This window comes from Vicugna pacos, chromosome 10 (genome assembly GCF_048564905.1).
Source record: "Vicugna pacos chromosome 10, VicPac4, whole genome shotgun sequence".
Taxonomy (NCBI): Eukaryota; Metazoa; Chordata; class Mammalia; order Artiodactyla; family Camelidae; genus Vicugna; species Vicugna pacos.
The window spans coordinates 49077996-49095663 of record NC_132996.1 but is presented as its reverse complement, the minus strand read 5'-3'; the positions used below and the strand labels follow the sequence as shown (position 1 = coordinate 49095663).

Here is a 17668-nt window from a genome sequence, read left to right as displayed (position 1 = left end):
AAAAAAAAAACCACTAAAAATGAATGCCAATATTCATTTCTAATTCATTGGCTATACACTGAACAAACTAGAAGCACTCAGAGTATAATACGAAACAAAGACTTCAAGGCTGAGGGTTAAAAACAAGCAATGAGAAAGGTGGACCCAGTCTTTGTTTTGAATGCACTGATTTCAACTAGGTCAAGTACCCAGGTAGGAACTGGGAGAGAGGCTAAAGTTGGAGACACAAACTTCCTAAGATCCTGCATTTTCTGTTATTAAATCAGAACTTCCAATTATATCCAAGAATACCAGGATTATTACTATAATCTTGCCCATAGGTTTCAATAAACATTTGAAACTAGCCAAATTTTTATTCAAAATCATTGAGAAATTATCTTAAAATACATTTTCATTGCAGAAAAGTTATTTGCATTCAAGTAAAAGTAACAAATAATGTGAGTAGTCACGTTCTTGTGACAAATAAGATGGAGCAGGAGGACCCTCACAGAAAGTTTTGTCTATACTCTCTTCTCTCTGAATAAATGCCAGGCCCTAACTGTCTAGATGGATTTTCTGCATCATTTCACATACTTACTTTTCCCAGAAACAAGTCACCAAAAAAACATGCCCCCTGATGCTTATCTTCAAGTTTTACCTGAAGCACATTTTTACAGCCAATTTTCAAATTCCTAAAACCAAACAGAAATACTGATATGACCATAAATGGAAACCCTAATCTAATACAAATATTTTATAAGGGTCAGTTCTAGCACATAATTTACACAACTATCTACTGAACTGAAGTCATTATTCCAAACAGTTAACCCAAATTCTTATTATCTACATTTAAAAGTATTATTTCCTTTCCTATTGAACTAATCAGTCTTCAGCATTACTTGCTTTTCAGGAAGGATTCTTATTTTAAGCTTAAGAAACTACATGTTAATTCAGTTCTCTAAAGCAAACATTGATGGAGTTTTAAGATACATTGTTCATTTGGTCCAAGATTTTATTGCTTATCTCCCATTCTCAAATATTTATACTAACAAAGGGATGAACTGAACTGTATAATACAGTACTAGAAACGATCTTTTGTATCTAGGTAAGGAGAGTATAGCTGATTAGCTTAAAGACACACTAACTCTACAATGTCTGGCTCAATCCTCTTCAGAGCCTGGCTGTCTTCGGTATCCAAGTACTTGGCCAACTGTGCAGGATGAAAGCTCTGCATTATCAAAATAATTCACTAACAGAGAGTATCTTAAAATAAAATAATACGCCACCAAGGATGCCAATTATTAGATACAATCCACTTTTTTTTAATAAGATAATTTAACTGACTTCATTTGAAGGTTTGTTCCTCTTCAGATCACAGTGAACTAACTCATAAGCTGTGTCACTCTAGAGAGCCACTGAGACATCAGAGATCTGTGACTGCCACATTACAAAGCTACTGAATCATGATCCCTATTATTTTTCTATGATATACTGCTAGTGTGATTTTTTTAATACACCTAGTATGAGAAAACTCCCCACAAGATTTTAAGGGCACAAAAATGTATTCAACAGATATTATTCATATGAACATTTTACAAATCCTAGAAAGATTTTCCAAAGTGTTTATCTGGTCGTCTGAAGTGCAAAGCCTAATCCTGAATAACAGCATCTCTTTCAAGGGAACATGGGAAACAGCCTTTTGGAAGTATCTTTAGAACAATAAGGTAAATATGCCCAACTGGAACTAATTGATTAAATTCACTACTTAACGTTGCTTTCAAAATGTATAGTATCTGGAAATAGAATGTTACTCATCCTTTTTTAGATTTGCTTTTCTTCAGCCTGGCCAATGTTGCCCTAAAGTAAAACGTCAACTAAGAATACAGAAATGGAAACAAGGGAGAAAAAATACAGGTACTTTACATTGGGTTATCTACCCTAGACTTTTTCTTTTGATAAAAATTTCTTTTGTGAAGCAAAGAAATATGGATGTCAAGGGCTCCTTTAAATGATCTTTTAGAGAAACAAATGGTTGTAGGCAATGTTGATGAGGCTTTCCTTATAACAGGGCACCAACTCTGAGCTGTGAAATATGAGAAGCATTCAACATCAGCCAATAAAACATCTCCTGCCTTCTTCCCAAGCATTAAAGAATTCAAACTTATTTTGTACTCCACATTAATGGAGGGAAGGAAACAAACATATTTAAAGCACACCCTATGAAAAGAAAGTTCTACAATGAACTGTCACCACATGCAAAAAGAGTTCTGTATAACAAAGCTATTTTCATGTCCCCAGGGGGTGACCCAGAAAAAAAAGAGTGCTTTGACCTGGTTATAACAAATTCTCTCTCTCTTGGTAACCTATCCTGGTCTTTAACAAATTATCACTCTCAAAGGTTTTCCTTCTATCAAATCTAAATCCTCACTGTTAGAAGTTCAAGTTCATTTCCTTCTTTTGAGGAGCCATTTACTGATGATGGGTCAAGAAGGAAAAATTAATTTTGCTATTTAAAAGAAATGACAATACAAAACTAGGTTTATTATGAGATTTTTTAAAAGAGCTTTAGTGTGAAAGGCTTAAAACCAGCAAGTTATATTTGGATAAGAAACTTCTAATTCTTATCTAAACAGCAAGCCAATCTCAATTTAAAACTGAGACAAAGCATTCTCACTATCTGGAGCCTCTAGTAATGAAGGAAATACTTAGTACTTAATATCTGAGGTACTAAAATGTCATGAAAATTTGTGTTTCTGCTGGTCCTTCTAAAATAGCTCAATTCAGTAATCACCCATCTGAAAACTTGCAGAGCAAACTATGATATAAATTTCTAGCAGAATTTTGCTTTTCTTCAACCTGGCCAACATTGCCCTAAAACAAAATGTCAACTAAAAATACAGAAATGGTAATGAGGGAGAAAAAATACAGGTACTTTACATTAGGTTATCTACCCTACACTTTTTCTTTTGATAATTTATTTTGTGAAGCAAAGAAATACGGATGTCAAGGGCTCCTTTAAATGATGCTCCTTTAAATAAATGCCTATGAACCTAAATCATGAATCAGGCCCAACTCTCACTGCATTTGGTTTGTCTAAACTTTGTTGTGACCTCATCAATGACCTACAAGAACCCCCTGTACAGTAGGCTACAGTTGCTTCCATTAAAACCTCAAAATCAAGGACTCAAAGCTCAAAAGAAATCCACATTTCCAAGGACTTCTCAAAGGCAATGAGAAAGGCCTGAAGATGCTGATTATCTGTTCTTCCAACATCTCTTAAACCTTCCTTCATGCAATTCTATTGCTCACTTTTAACCCTATTTCTCTCCATTTCTGGTCTTCCTCACCTCATCCTATACCTTAGTGAGAGAGAATATTTTTTGGTTCTTGATCTCCCCCTACTTCTCCCCTCTTTAGACAACAGTCAGTTTCATTGATAGGTTTCTTAATAGCACCAAGCTGTGGAGTGGCAAAAATGCAGAGCGACAGTGCAAGTACGTACCCTACGCTCCTTAAGATACAGTTTGGTGGATTGTCCTCACCTTAAGCAAATCGTCACCACAGAATAAAGACTGGTAAAGACGAGCAAAGCACCAGGAGAGATTGTCATCTCCTATAGAACTTGGTCACTTTAGGAACATAGGTAAATTCTCACACACAACACATTTATGTGTATTAGTTTCAACACTTTCAGAGAAATTTTACCATGTGAACCAAAGTCAAAGATGTATCTATAGATAAAAGTCATCCTCAAATGGAAACACCTCTACAGTCTTTTGCCAGAAGTACAAATGTGTTTACAAAAGAAATGCACCCTCTGAAAGATGCTCATATATGTACCAAATAGGATATACTCCAGCCATAATTGAAAGTTAATCCAAATTCACTGCAAAAGTACACTCAGTCACTATTAAGAACAAATACTCTAGTACGTAAACAAATAGCTCATGAAGTCTTTACACAAAGGTATCACACACTGCCTGTAAGAAATATTTAATTTTATAATACAACTCCCTCTGAAAATAGATACAGATACTCTCTATGTATCATTGGGTTTATCCTATGATGCTGTGTTTTAGAAATAAAGCCTTATTTCTCAAATCAAATTTTCACAACCCTAGTAGTAGGAGGCTTAACATCACTTTGTTAGGTTGATGGTGTGCCAGCGCAGGGCATGGGACGGGACTCAATAATCAAGTATAGAGACAGCGAGCTTTTATCAACACATCTGAGTCAATGCTCAGCCTGGTGCGCTATCGCAGAGAGCAATTGAGTGTTTTCCCCACAGGCTGTAACTGATTATTGACTCCCCCCATTAGCATGGAGGGTGCATACTGAAGGTTCAAATAGAAGGCTGAGGGACTCCTATCCCAAGGCCAGTGCTGAAAGACAGCCTATCACTTCGTGTAACTGCAGTCCATGTGTGACAAACCTGACCTACATTTCTCCCTTTCTTTCTCAGAAGAGCTTGTCACTGTTTTAAGAAGCTATTTTCTAAAATGCATAAAAGAAATGACTTTTAAAATTGCTTAGGAAATATGCATTCCTAAAATATCTTTTATAGCAATCTTACAAGGATTATAGTTTATCCAGGAGATAATCATGAAAACCTAGCCTTAAACAAGCTCAGAGACGGCAAATAATGCTTTTATGGTGTTATCCTTTACAGTGTCTCCCTTTAGATTGTCATTTTTACAGCATACAGTCTTAAAAGCACTACAATTAAAATTTTAATCAGAACATAATAAAATTTAATAAGTTTTTAAACAAAAAATATTAATTAGGAACATGTAATTATGTATTTTTGTTTAGTTATAAAAAGTAGTTTTCACGGCTTCACAAGAAGCCACATCCTAGTAGTTTTGTTAACTTCTCAGTGGATACACAGTAATCACTACTAAGAATAGGGCATAATTAAAAACAATGATGGAGGGGAGGAGTAAACGAGGCAATAATAACTTGGTGTAATGCTAGAAAATGCTCCCCAGGAATGGCTGCAGACTGCGCTTCAAAGAGTTGCCAATGTGCAGGCGCTCCTCACCACAAGTACCTACCATGCCGCTGCAGGTCATACTCTTTTTTTGTCTCTTCATTCCCTAGAATTTTCCATGCCTGATCAATCTCGATGAATTTCTGTATACACTCCTCCACTGTTCCTGCTGGCACATCTGCACTTTGTTTATCTGGATGATACTGCCAATCAAAAATAAGGGGGGGGTGATGAGTAGAGAGGGTTGAGTGGGGGTAGGTAAAAAAAAAATGTAAACCTGAGCTTTAGTTAAGAGAGAAGGTAATGAGAAGATGAAAACTAAGATGCCAAGCAACAAGACAACAGTGTTGGGCACAGGAGACAACTGCCAGGTTAATTAGACCACTGGAGTAGCTATAAATCCACCAGTGACATGACTTGTCACAACGTGCAAAGACAGCATTTTCTGGATAATTTGCTGATGGAATCACTGGTCTCAAGGACAATTTACCTAGAGAGGATGACTAACACAAGCAGAAATAGGTACATGCAGACTAGTAGGACATAACAAAGGAAGAGTACAAACTATGCAGAGTATGAAGCTCCCCTTACAAAATGTGCGTGGCTGTATGTATCATCACAGTGGACTACTAGGCTTTCTTATGAAATTATACAATTTTACTTTAAAATACAACGTTTTTCATCTTCTGGCTCAGCCCAGAAGATTTTAAAGTTAAAAGTCCCCAAACACAAGTTTTTAACTGAAAAATGATTATTTTAGGGCAGATTCATAAGAAACAACTTTAAAGAATGGAATAAAACACTTGAATACAAATTAATTCATCAATAAATCTTTCTTATATTTGTTTTCATGTTGAAATTCTCCACACTGCTGGTGATCCTCACTAGCAGAGCAAAAGCTATTGTGGTATTTGGCTGCCCAAAAGAACTAATGAACATCATGCATGCTGGGAAAACGATTACAGGGCAAACAAAGAGAATCAGGCTTCTATTTTCCCGCTGGCAAACTCTCTCTCTTTCTCTCTTCCTATGACAACTCTACCAGCTATCAACATTTAAATATTTAAGCTGATTAAAATAATGACTGAAGAAAAAAGGAAACTAAGGCTTTATTGTTTCATCTTTTTTAGGCCATGATTTAACAAATGATGCTCGTCTGTTATTCCCATACTGGGGTTTAAGTAATCCTTAAGGCTAGGATATTAAGTAATGTACCAAAGCCAAAATAAAGTGGGTTACATTAAAGATCTCTTGCTAATCCTTCTTCTAACACTGTATGAAGAAGATTTGTGTAACAAGTTTGGTAGGTTTCAATGTTATTACATGCAATATGCTCAAATACACCACTAGTATACATTTAAGATATACTTACATGTGAAAACTCAATTTCAGTATCTCACAAGCACTGAGTAAGGCCCTAGAGAAATATTCTAATCTTATAGCTGTATAGTAGGAGCACAGACTAGAAGGTGGCAAGTAATTTTGAACAGGCCACCATAAAAATGAATAGTGGCTGGTACAATGAACAGAACAGATTGGGCCTGTTCATGCTCCAACCTGACCAAGAAAGCCCTATAAAGCCAAGAATTAGTTTCTGGCTGCCCCAAACTAAAAGCTATTACTAAATTTTGAGTCATATATCAGTTCCATGGTAGTTAAAGCACAATTCAACCTCTTTCAATAAGTAATTTGTTATTTTCCTGACTATGATTTTAAATAACTAATTCACCATCTGAGGCTTTTCGATCTATTCTGCTGTGCTACTAGAATGCAATACATTTTATTCTGTGATATAGACTTTAATTTAAAAATGACAGTTACAACAAGAGAGTATGTCATTTGGGGTGCTAAAAGCCTCAGTCCAATTTGTTCTGACAGCAAGTTCCAGAACAAAATGAAGGTCTAAAAAAGATAATACATTCTGTGGTAGGCTGATAATAGCCCCCAAAGATATGAGGTCCTAACCCCTGGTACTCGTAATGTCACTTTATTTGGGGAAAAGGTCTTTGCAGTGTGATTAAGTTAAAGATCTTGAAACGGGGAGATTATCCTGAATTGTCCAGGTGGATCCTAAATACAATCAAAGTGTTATAGGAAAGAGGCAGAGAGAGACCTGACACACAGAGGGAAGGTGATGTACAGAGAGCGATTTTAAACACTAGCCTTAAAGACTGGAGTGATGAGGCCACAAGCCAAGGAATATTGGCAGGCACCAGATGGAAGAGACAAGGAACAGATCATCCTTTAGAGCCTCTGGAGGAATCATGGCCCAGCCAACACCTTGATTTGGGCCCAATTATATTGCTTTTGGACTTACAGCTTCCAGAATTGTGAAAGAATAAACTTCTGTTGTTTTAAGCCACCAAGTTTGTGGTAATTTATTTCAGCAACCACGTGAAATTATACAGTCTAAATACACCTATGGCTTAAAACTGGACTTTAACAGACACTACAACTTTTAAAGATGTTTCAATTACAAGGTCTATTAATAAAATGGTGTCATTATTTTGCACATTCTTAACTTAAAATCTGTAACTTTTTACTACACATGGAAACCAAGCCTCTAATATTCGGTTTCAGGGCTTTCTAACCCCCAAGTAAATATTAGATCTTTTCCTTACTATTTCTGTATTAGAGCCCTCCAGTAAGAGGCAGGCTCAAGCATGCACTATCACCCTAAGAGACCACGGCCACTTTCTTCTTGCTGTCAAGGCTTCTTTTATCTTTGCTCTTCTTTTCTTTGAATCCCACTAGCCAAACCTTCCCACTGTTGAGAGCCCAAAGCTATTCCTACTTCATTCATTCAATGAATAAATGAAAGACAGAGAAACTCTAAAGCATTCTGTGATCCAGGGGCTGGCTTACTAACTACTTGAGAAGCCAAAAAGAGCCACAAAAAGATAGCATGGACTTCTTTATACTGGAAAAAAGCCAGCTAAATCATACAAACAACAGGGAGTTCTGAGGAAAACATTCACCAATTAAATAAAGAAAATACTGACATTCTTTATTAACAGAATAGGTATGTACTAAAATCAATGTTGCAAAGTTCATTTATTTTAACTTCTATTTGCCACCATACTAAATTGGACTGCATTTTGCTGGAATTGGAAGAATTTAAGTCACCTGGAAGGAAAGAATTCAAAATTAAGAAGTCGGCAAATACTGCTACAAACAACTGAAAAATGAAAGTTTAAGAAATTACCAATTACTATAGCCTCAAAGGAAAAAAAGGGAAAGAAATGGAAAGAAATAATATATTCATGATGGGAAATTCATGCCAATTTCCCCTCAAATGATACAAAAATGTTATGCAATTCTTATCAAAATTCCAGTGAGCCAATTCTGTGTTTATATGGAACAACAAAAGATCTAGAACAGGCAAAAGAATCTTTAAAAAGTACAAAGTCAAAGGCCTTACATGACCTGATTTCAAGACTTACTACAAAGCTATGGTAATCAAGAATGTAGAACTGGCATAAACACATACAAACAGATCGATCTAGTGGAACAGAAGAGTCTAGAAATAGACCATACATATACAGTCACTTGATTTTCAACAAATGTGCCAAGGCAATTCAATTGGGAAAGAACAGTCTAGAACAAATGATGCTGAAACAACTGGGTGTCCATGTGGAAAAAAAATAATCAACATCAATCCCCATCTCATTTCATACACAAAAATTAATTCAATATGAATCATAGATATAAATATAAAACACAGAACCATAAAACTTCTAGAAGGAAACACAAGATAATATCTTTGCCCCTTGGGGTAGGCACAGATTGCTCTGACAGAAAACAAAAAGCACAAACTTACAATGACATAAAATGGATAAACTGAACTTCATCAAATTTTAAAACTTTCTGTTCATCAAGGATACCATTAAGAAAATTAACAGCCACAGACTGGGGAAAAAAAAATAATGGCTAAATAGTTCTCTAACTTGTACCAGAATATATTAAAAAAAATTCTATAAATTGATACTAAAAAGACATACTAATTAAAAATTGTGGGAAAAAACTTGAACACTTTTCAAAAGAAGACAAATGAATAGACAATGTGCACATCAATGTACACGCAAACTTTTTCATTAGTTATCAGGAAAAACGTGTATTAAAGTCATGAGATACTACTAAACATCTTAACAGAATGGCTAAAATAAAAAAGACTGATAACACTAAATGCTGCTGAGAATATGGAATAACAGGAACTTTCATAGGCTGCTGGCAGGAAACAATTTGGCAATTTCTTATAAAGGTACACATACATCTACTCTATGGTCAAGCAATTCCGATTCTGGATATACACCTAAGAAAAATAAAACATAAAAATGTATGTCCACAAAAAGGCTTATTCATAACAAACCAGAAACTGGAACCATAAATATCTATCAACAGGAGAATGGATACACTTTGGTATATTCTATACTATTCAACAACAAAAAAGAAAAAAACTATGATACACTCAGTAATAAAACAGATGAATATCTAAAACATTAGTGTTGAGCAAAAGAAGAAACAAAAGGGTACACAGTATGTGATTACACTGATATGAAATCCAAATTCAGGCAAAACTAATCTATACAGTTGGCCTTCCATCTATGGACATGCCATTTCATATAAAAGACTTGAACATCCTCAGACTGTAGTATCCTTGGGATGACCTGGAACCAATCCCTTGAGGATACCAAGGGATGACAGCAGTGACAAAAATTAACAGTTGGTTTTCCGGTGGGGGTAGGGGGTGGAAATTAACTGGAAAGGGGCATAAAGGAATTTTCTGGAGGAATGGAAATGTTCTATATATTGTTTGAGATAATGGTTACATAATACCACCTCTCACCAAACTGAACACTTAAGATCCGTGCATTTAAACATCATCAGACATGTCTAAATGTTTTTAAAGGAATTTAGTAAATCTTTCTAAGCCAGTAAGGGAAAATGAGAAATTTCTCCCAATGTTAAACAGAGAAAAAGCACAACATAAAAAACTAATGAAAAGACTGATATGAAAGGTTTGAATGACAGACCAGTTTAGACTAGTTTATTACTTTCAAGTACATATGGCAACCTCTGAAAACATTAAAAAGTTAAGTATTGCTGAGTAGAAGACTACAGTATACTCAAAATTTAAAAATCATAAATACATTACAATACTAAAAATACTGAGAGTGGGTGTCTGTGATTCTTTATCATAACAGGACAAAACTGTCTATTGCCAAAGTTTTAGCATTATTCTCAGTCGACCTGACACAACTTTACAGTCTATATACCTTGCTCACATGTGAGGAAAATTGTTCAATTATACAGACCTATGTTTTTTAAATCCCCATGCCATTTACTGAGGATGAGAAAAATGAACACAAAAGTTTAAGAAACTGTCTTGATATAAAAATACAGGATTACTAGTGACACTACAAAAGATATACAGAAAATGACATAGTATTTTATCAGAAATGGTGTTATGTTACCTATTTTCTGACCAATTGACAACCAATGTTTTAATTATGGACTCAACTCTAACTAGCTGAGATGTTTTGGGCAATGGGTTGTTCAACATGGAACATTTTATTTCCATTTTAGATTTTCTCCATGTTAATAAATCCAAGCGCCTTCTAAATTACTAATCCCGGAGTGACTGTCACATTGTGTCAGCTCAGTGCAACTCAAAATGTGTTCCTCAGATTTGCAGTATCAGCATTCTCTGAGGGCTCCTTAGAAGACAGCCCCGTACCAAACGTACAGAGAGGGACCTCAGAATTTGTTTCCCCAAACTCTCCAGGCAAATACTTCGCGTGCTGAAGTCTGAGAGGCACACTGTTAGCCTCTACCGTTAGTTAGCCTCTACTGCTTAAAACATAGTTAGTTGCAAGTCAGAAAATTAGTGTTTGATAAAAATTTCCCCTTCATAGACACACTCGTCCAGGTATGTATCCAGAAAGGAAAAAATGCTAGGTGACATTCCTCAATTGTTAACCTACAGCACCGCAATGAAAATTACATTAATGTTCTAAGTCAGAAATTTTTTGATATTTGATAACTTTTGTTCAGTAATCACAAATGCCAACCTCTTTATTTCCTTGTTTGCACAAATGCCAACTTATTTCAGTGATTAAGAAACTGATGAAATCTGAACAATATGCTAGTTGTATTCTAACCTGTTGATTTTTTTTAAAGAGGTAGGTATAATTTATACAAGACTTCAGCTACTGAATACAGCAATGGTGTCCACTGATAGGTTTAACGTAAGTGTCAAGTGTTTTTCTACTAGAAAACAGAGAGATATGTGTTTTTCTACTAGAAGGGGAAAGAAAATTGAAGTATGTGTAAGTTTTGAAAAGAGCATAATACAATCCACTGTGAAAAGTCTCACAACTTCTAAAAAAATTTTTAAGTGAAATTTATACATTCATTAGCTCCAGATGACCTGTTCTATTGACTAAGCAACATAAAGTTGCAATGAAATGGTATTTCTTTAAAGTGAATGCATAAGACAGTTTTATGGTAAATTGACCACTACACAATAAGGCAGTATTTCAGATCACCTAAATAGATGTCCATCTGTTTTAATGCCTTTCTTACTTTACTTTTTAAAAGGAAATATGCTTTATTTTACCAATAGCTTGCTAATTAAACCTTCAACTGAACAAAAAGTTAAGATGGTCATACATTAATCCTTTACTATACATTTGTGATTATGCTGTTTTGATTTATAAAAATATTGACTGCAAATAGAAAATAATGATTAACTATGGAAAGGACTCTGGGCAAATCTGATTAAACAAAAATTTCCAAATCATCCTGTTGATATCTGATCTATCAGTGTGGCCTGTGAAGATACAGCATTTGGTTTTTCTCTACACAGTAACACCGAGTTTAGTATCATTAATAGTATGTTAGCTCTTTATCTCTAGCTTCACACTTCCCTGAATTCCAGAACCAAATTTCAAATATCTTCTAAAAGCTATCTTATTAGTACTACAAATTCAACATGTCTAAAACCAAATTTTCATCCAGGCTCTAAAATTAGTTCCTCTTGTTGAATCCCCTGTTCTGTTAAAATTACCACCATGCTTTAATAAATGCCAAATGAATGAAAGAAAAATACATTTCCTAATAATGCAGGCTACAACATAAGGGTAACCTCTGTTTTCCTTATTTTATTAACCACCAAATTCTGTAGATTCACCTACATAATGTCCTTTCTATTCCCAATAACAAACCTAGTTCAAAACAACAGTAGCTCTTGTCTGGTCTCCAGTATTCATCTTTTAAAGCTCTCCAGTTCTTCCACCTGCTTCCAAATTCACTTGCCTTATTATAAAACCCTGACCATGTCATCTCCATCTCAAAAATTTTAACTGTCAACCTACTGCATATAAATTAGTTGTATTCTTTATCCTTACAGGTAAAGTCTTCCAATAAAAGAACTCCAACCTACCATTTCAGCTTTACTGTAAGCACTATACCACCTATGTCAGTCTAGTCATTCCAAACATTCTAGACTAGACTTTCAGATATCACCCCTGAACACACATTCCTTTCTGTTTCCATGTCCTATTTATGCTGTTGTCTCCAATGGAACATCCTTCACCAGTTCAAATGCACCTCTTCCTTGAAGCTGTGTTTAATATTCCTATCCAGAGGGCATCACACTAGTTGTGTGTGCGTGTAACACTGTATCTTAACTACATACATATCTCTGCAGGGATTAGCACAATGCCTCTTTGTGCAAATATCCTCCATAAGTACTTGCATGTAAGTTGTGTGTAATACTCTTCCCAAAGTATGAAATCTAAAACTTTCTGATTTAGACAGCACTGGATGAGGGGAGGGAAAGTTTTTAGGTTTACTCTGAGGTTTTCCACTTTCGTGTCTTTTCTCTCATACTCTTTCCTAGTAAACAAATATTAACCATGTCATTCTATTCGGCTGCCACAATGACTAGATATGATATGGGATATGCTTCAGCCCAATGGTCATCTTCAATACTTCCCACACTGAGGAACGAGTAAACAGATAGGTATTAAGAGGAATGCATTCAAAAGAGTACACTTGAAAAAAACATGGATATACAGTCATGAGACTTAAATATGAGAAAGGTCAAATCCTTTACAAAAAAAAAAAAAAGTCCTTAATATCTCTTTCTCTACCCGCTACCAGTTTTTCAGAAAGAAAAGTTTTAGGGTCAGACAGCAAGAATTTGTGTGACTAGGTCACATCTGATCCTATGGAGTAAAACTCTTACTATTATAATTCACTTAGGTGAAATTATTAGGAATGAAAGTTAATAGAGCCACTCTCCTTTTGAAGAATTATTGGTTTTTTAGATATGAATTTATATTTTTAATTTTCTCCCATTCTATCAAATCTTACAGGTTATGATCTTGACTTAAAAAAAACTTTATTGAGATATAATTCACATATCATAAGATTCACCATTTTCAAGTCTACAATTCAGTGGTTTTAGAATATTCAGAGTTGTGTAGCCATCACCACTATCTAATTTCAGAATATTTTCATCACTTCCTAAAGAAATCCTGCATCCATCAGTAGTCGCTCTCTATTTCTCCTTCCGCCTACCCCTGAGCTAATCTGCTTTCTGTGTCTGTGGATTTGCTTATTCTGCAAGGAATGACAGACACACATATATGTACCACATATACATACACATGCACACATATTAATTTAAAGGCACATTTGTGATTTTTAAGTATCTATAAAAATTAGCCTTCCTCAGTTACTTTGGGATTGTTAGTGAATAGCTAAGAATGTGAAAGTGTATAGGTAAACAAAAACAATATGCTCTCCTAGAGTTCACGATTTGGTTCCATAACATAACAACAGATCTTACTAAGGAATTCATTGTGAAAAGTCCTATGAATTTATTTGTAGTAGAATCCTACATATAACATAGTCCATGGTCCCCAGAGAAAGCCTTGGAGAAAGGCTTCAGCGTGACTGTGGCAGCCACACTGACAGAACAGTATGAAGAAGCGTACATCTCTTTGGCTTACCAGAATTGCTAATGATTGATTGCCTCTAATCTTCAAAAGAGTCATTTTAACACCATTAGTATTTTTTAAGAAACCTTTTGGTCTGATGACTGTTATTTTAAAACTTCTGCCAAATGTCTTGATAACAATGATTGCCTTTGAAATCACATTAAGAGACTCATTCGGAGATTACTGGCAGTTCCAAGAAAAAGGGGTAAAAGAGGAGGAGGGAAAAAAGGAGGAGGAGGATAGGAAAACGCAGAGGAAGGAGAAGAGCAGGGTGGTGGAGACAGAGGAGACTGCAGGGGAAGAGGGAGAGCGACAGAAGAGGAGGAGGAGGAATAAGAGAAGGATAAGCAAGGGAAGAGACTGAAAGTCACTGAAGGAAAACAAAGACATGCAATATTTATAGTAGGCAATGATGTCTTTCAGATGAAGAATTGAGAGGGAGATTGCAGGAACTGGAGTGCAACAAGTGAAGAAACATAAGACGCAGAATGATATGTGGCTGGGTCATTCAATCCATGGCAAAACCTTTTCAATACCAAGGCCTACCTCTGTAGTATAGTTTAAGCTGTGAGATTTACTAATTCTAAAATACAATCTTGCACCAAATCCTTTGCTAGTCACATTCCTTTTCTTTGTTGACTATACACAAGTGTAACACAACCTCCTCTTCTTCGTACATAGGAAAAAATTTTAAATCTTATGCAATGGGTTGCATTATATCCAATTTAAGTATAAAGACTCTCACCTGACTCCCAAAATCATATCAAACAAGTCACTGATTACATGCTCAACATGAGCTGCACAGAGAATTCCAAGATTAACTGTACAAAATATTATACACTAATTTCATCTACACTCTGGATTCAGGGAAACATGATTTTTGTGTAATTAAGGATGCTGAACTAATGTTATTCTTGCTAAACAAGGGTGGTCACATACACATTTTCACACAGAAGTGTTCAGTATATGAATGGTAGGGTTAAATGCATAAAGACTGAAGAGGTGGTGGCAATTCTTCTTAATTTTAACCACCTAATGGTGAGAGAAATTTGCCTAAAACAAAACTTGATAAACATAAGAAGTGACCTTAGTCAGATAAAAATGGATGAGTGAAAGAGAAAAAGAAAGCATTTAATAACTGTAGTTAAATTCAATGAACATAATATACTATTTTTGAGATAAATGCCTAAATAAGCTTCTCAGGACACTGAGAACACACATATCCTCTGAGATAATTTTTGGTTTTTCTTATTGCAAATCACTATTATTATGAAGCAGCCATTAAAGAGTTGGTGAGGAAGTGCTATTAAGATGGGGCAGTAGTAATGCTCTGATGAATCTGAATACAGTTGAGGTAGGCTAGAGAGACACACTGACTGACATGGCTGAGTTTTGTTTTATTTTTTGTAGGATGTCAACTAGTTTAAAACAAGATCATGTTACAAAAAGTTAGTTATAAATGCACTACAACTGTGTCCTTTACACTTTGACACTACATTAAAATTATGACCAGTTGAAAAGAACAATTATAAAGGTAAAGTCAAGTACAACACACTACTGCCACCTAATGCTTAGTAAAATATTGCCTAAAGAAGCAATCAACACTTCACGTTATTGTTTTATGCAATAGTTAACAATTGAAACATGACTTTTTTTTAAAGATGTCTGAACATTTTTAAGGTTTTCTAATTCAGGTAGAGAAAATATAATCTATGTACAAGACTGTAGTCCAAAAGTATTTATACATTCAAAAAAGGCTCATTATCAGCTTCCTAACAAGCCAATGAGGATTCATGATGAGCAAAGCAGGATTTCTGTCCTTGAGGGACTCATAATCTAGTGGGGGGAGTGTAGAAAGGTAAATAATTAATTATAATACAATGGGAAGGATGAGGTGCTAAGAAAAGATGACAGCATGAAAAAGCTGTTAACTTAGAATAAACTGGGAAGATTTCTAAATAAAGACAGCTGACTGGGTTTTGAAGGATGAACAGGAGTTGGCCTGTGGAGGAACTGTGAAAGAGTGGGAGGGGGAAGGCATTCTGTGGAGAAACAGCAAATATAAAACAAGAACGTACTAAGTAATGGACATGAGAGTTATGAAAAGCAGAACTGTAAGCTACGCTGGGAATGAGCAAAAGAACCACTGAGTAGCAAAGTAATGAGAAGTGAAGCTGACAAGACAGACTAGATTCAGACCATAAAGGAACTTCATGCTAAGAAACATGGACTTTTCCCCGCTTACTTGTTTCAAAGACAAAAAATCTAACCTGATGGTGGAATGGAATGGGTGGAGAGGAGAGGTAGGGGGACCTGCAATAAGGAAACTACTACACTACTATAATATTCCTAAGGAACTATGCTAAGGATGCTGAGGATGAAGGCAGGAGGAGGCAGACAAGGGGAAAGGTGGAACCTGGGGACATAAACTTGGAAGTCACCTGTGAAGCAGGTAAAGCTACAGGAATACACAGAGAGCAGTCCTCAACTTTTTTTGTGTTCTCAACTCCTCCATGAATCTGATAAAAAGGCTGGGGAGAGGAGAAAAAAATCCACACACTATTTTGCATACAATTGAGGGGTCAAAACCTCCAAAAATACCTGGGCCTCAGATTAAGAGTCCCTGATTTGGTAATAAGTGAAGAAAGACAGAGATAAAACTTTGAAGGACAGTAACATTTACATCAGATAAAGGAAAAGATACTAGAAAGCAGTAATCAGGAAACAGGCTCCAGAGAAACCCAAGGAAGAAAGTTCCAAGACAGGCAAGATCTGTGACAGCAGCAAATGTCACAGTCAATCCACTAAATATGGCAAGTAAGAGACACTGGCTACTTTAGAAGGCACCATTCAGAAGAAGGGCAGTGGTGAAAGAGTGAGCTGAAAAGCAAATACATGGTAGTCAAGTAATGTCTGGCTAGGTGGAAGAGAGGAGTGACAGCCAGCGTAGTGAAGGCCAAAGGAGAATATATTTGAAAGACATTTTACTGGATGAGTGGGAAAAGCAAATGGAAAGGGAGAATGTAAGACAGAGAGGAGAAAAGAGTACCTGGAGCAGGACTGATCATAAAATATGAAAAACTGAATTCTTATTCTGGCTTCATTATCAGTAGTCATTTATAATAAAAGTTATTTAATGGTACAAAATTTCCTCACCTGAAAAATGGAAAGAAATCTTGCTAATCTATAAGCCACTCACAAAAGTGAGGACCCTTGTCCATCATATTACCACTAATCATATCTGTAGCACCTAGCACAGTGCCTGGCACATATAGGACAATCAATAAATACTTAATGAATAAAATTATCTGTCTTTTATACATCTCACAGTGTTTTGTAAAAATCAAATGATATAATGTGAAGGAACATATTCTGAATACAATTTAAGTATTTTTAAAATGGGGTGTGGCATGACAGGGAGGCCACAGTAAGCCCTTCAACATAAATATAATACAAACACAAGAGATGCTCACTGTTCACGGATTCTACATTTGCAAATTCACCTGCTTGCTAAAATTTATTTGTAACCCCAAAATTAACACTTGTGATGCTTTTGCAGTCATTCACAGACACGCAGAGCGGTGAAGAATTTGAATCATCTGACATGCACGTCCCTAACTGAAATCAAACCAGGCCTTCATGTTTTAGTTCTCATACCGCATGTAAATAAGTGTCCTTTTTGCAGTCTATT

General features: G+C 35.6%; 1 protein-coding gene across 4 annotated transcripts in view; it reads right to left on the bottom strand.

Annotated features, from left to right (window-relative positions):
- DNAJC24 (DnaJ heat shock protein family (Hsp40) member C24) overlaps nt 1–17668 on the bottom strand; it is a 48504-nt gene that overhangs the window by 12171 nt on the left and 18665 nt on the right. For all 4 annotated transcript variants that reach the window (XM_006198344.4, XM_072969727.1, XM_072969728.1 and 1 more), the window contains exon 3: nt 5034–5172. In XM_006198344.4, coding sequence (XP_006198406.1) covers nt 5034–5172 — 139 coding nt within the window. The remainder of the gene's footprint in view (nt 1–5033; nt 5173–17668) is intronic.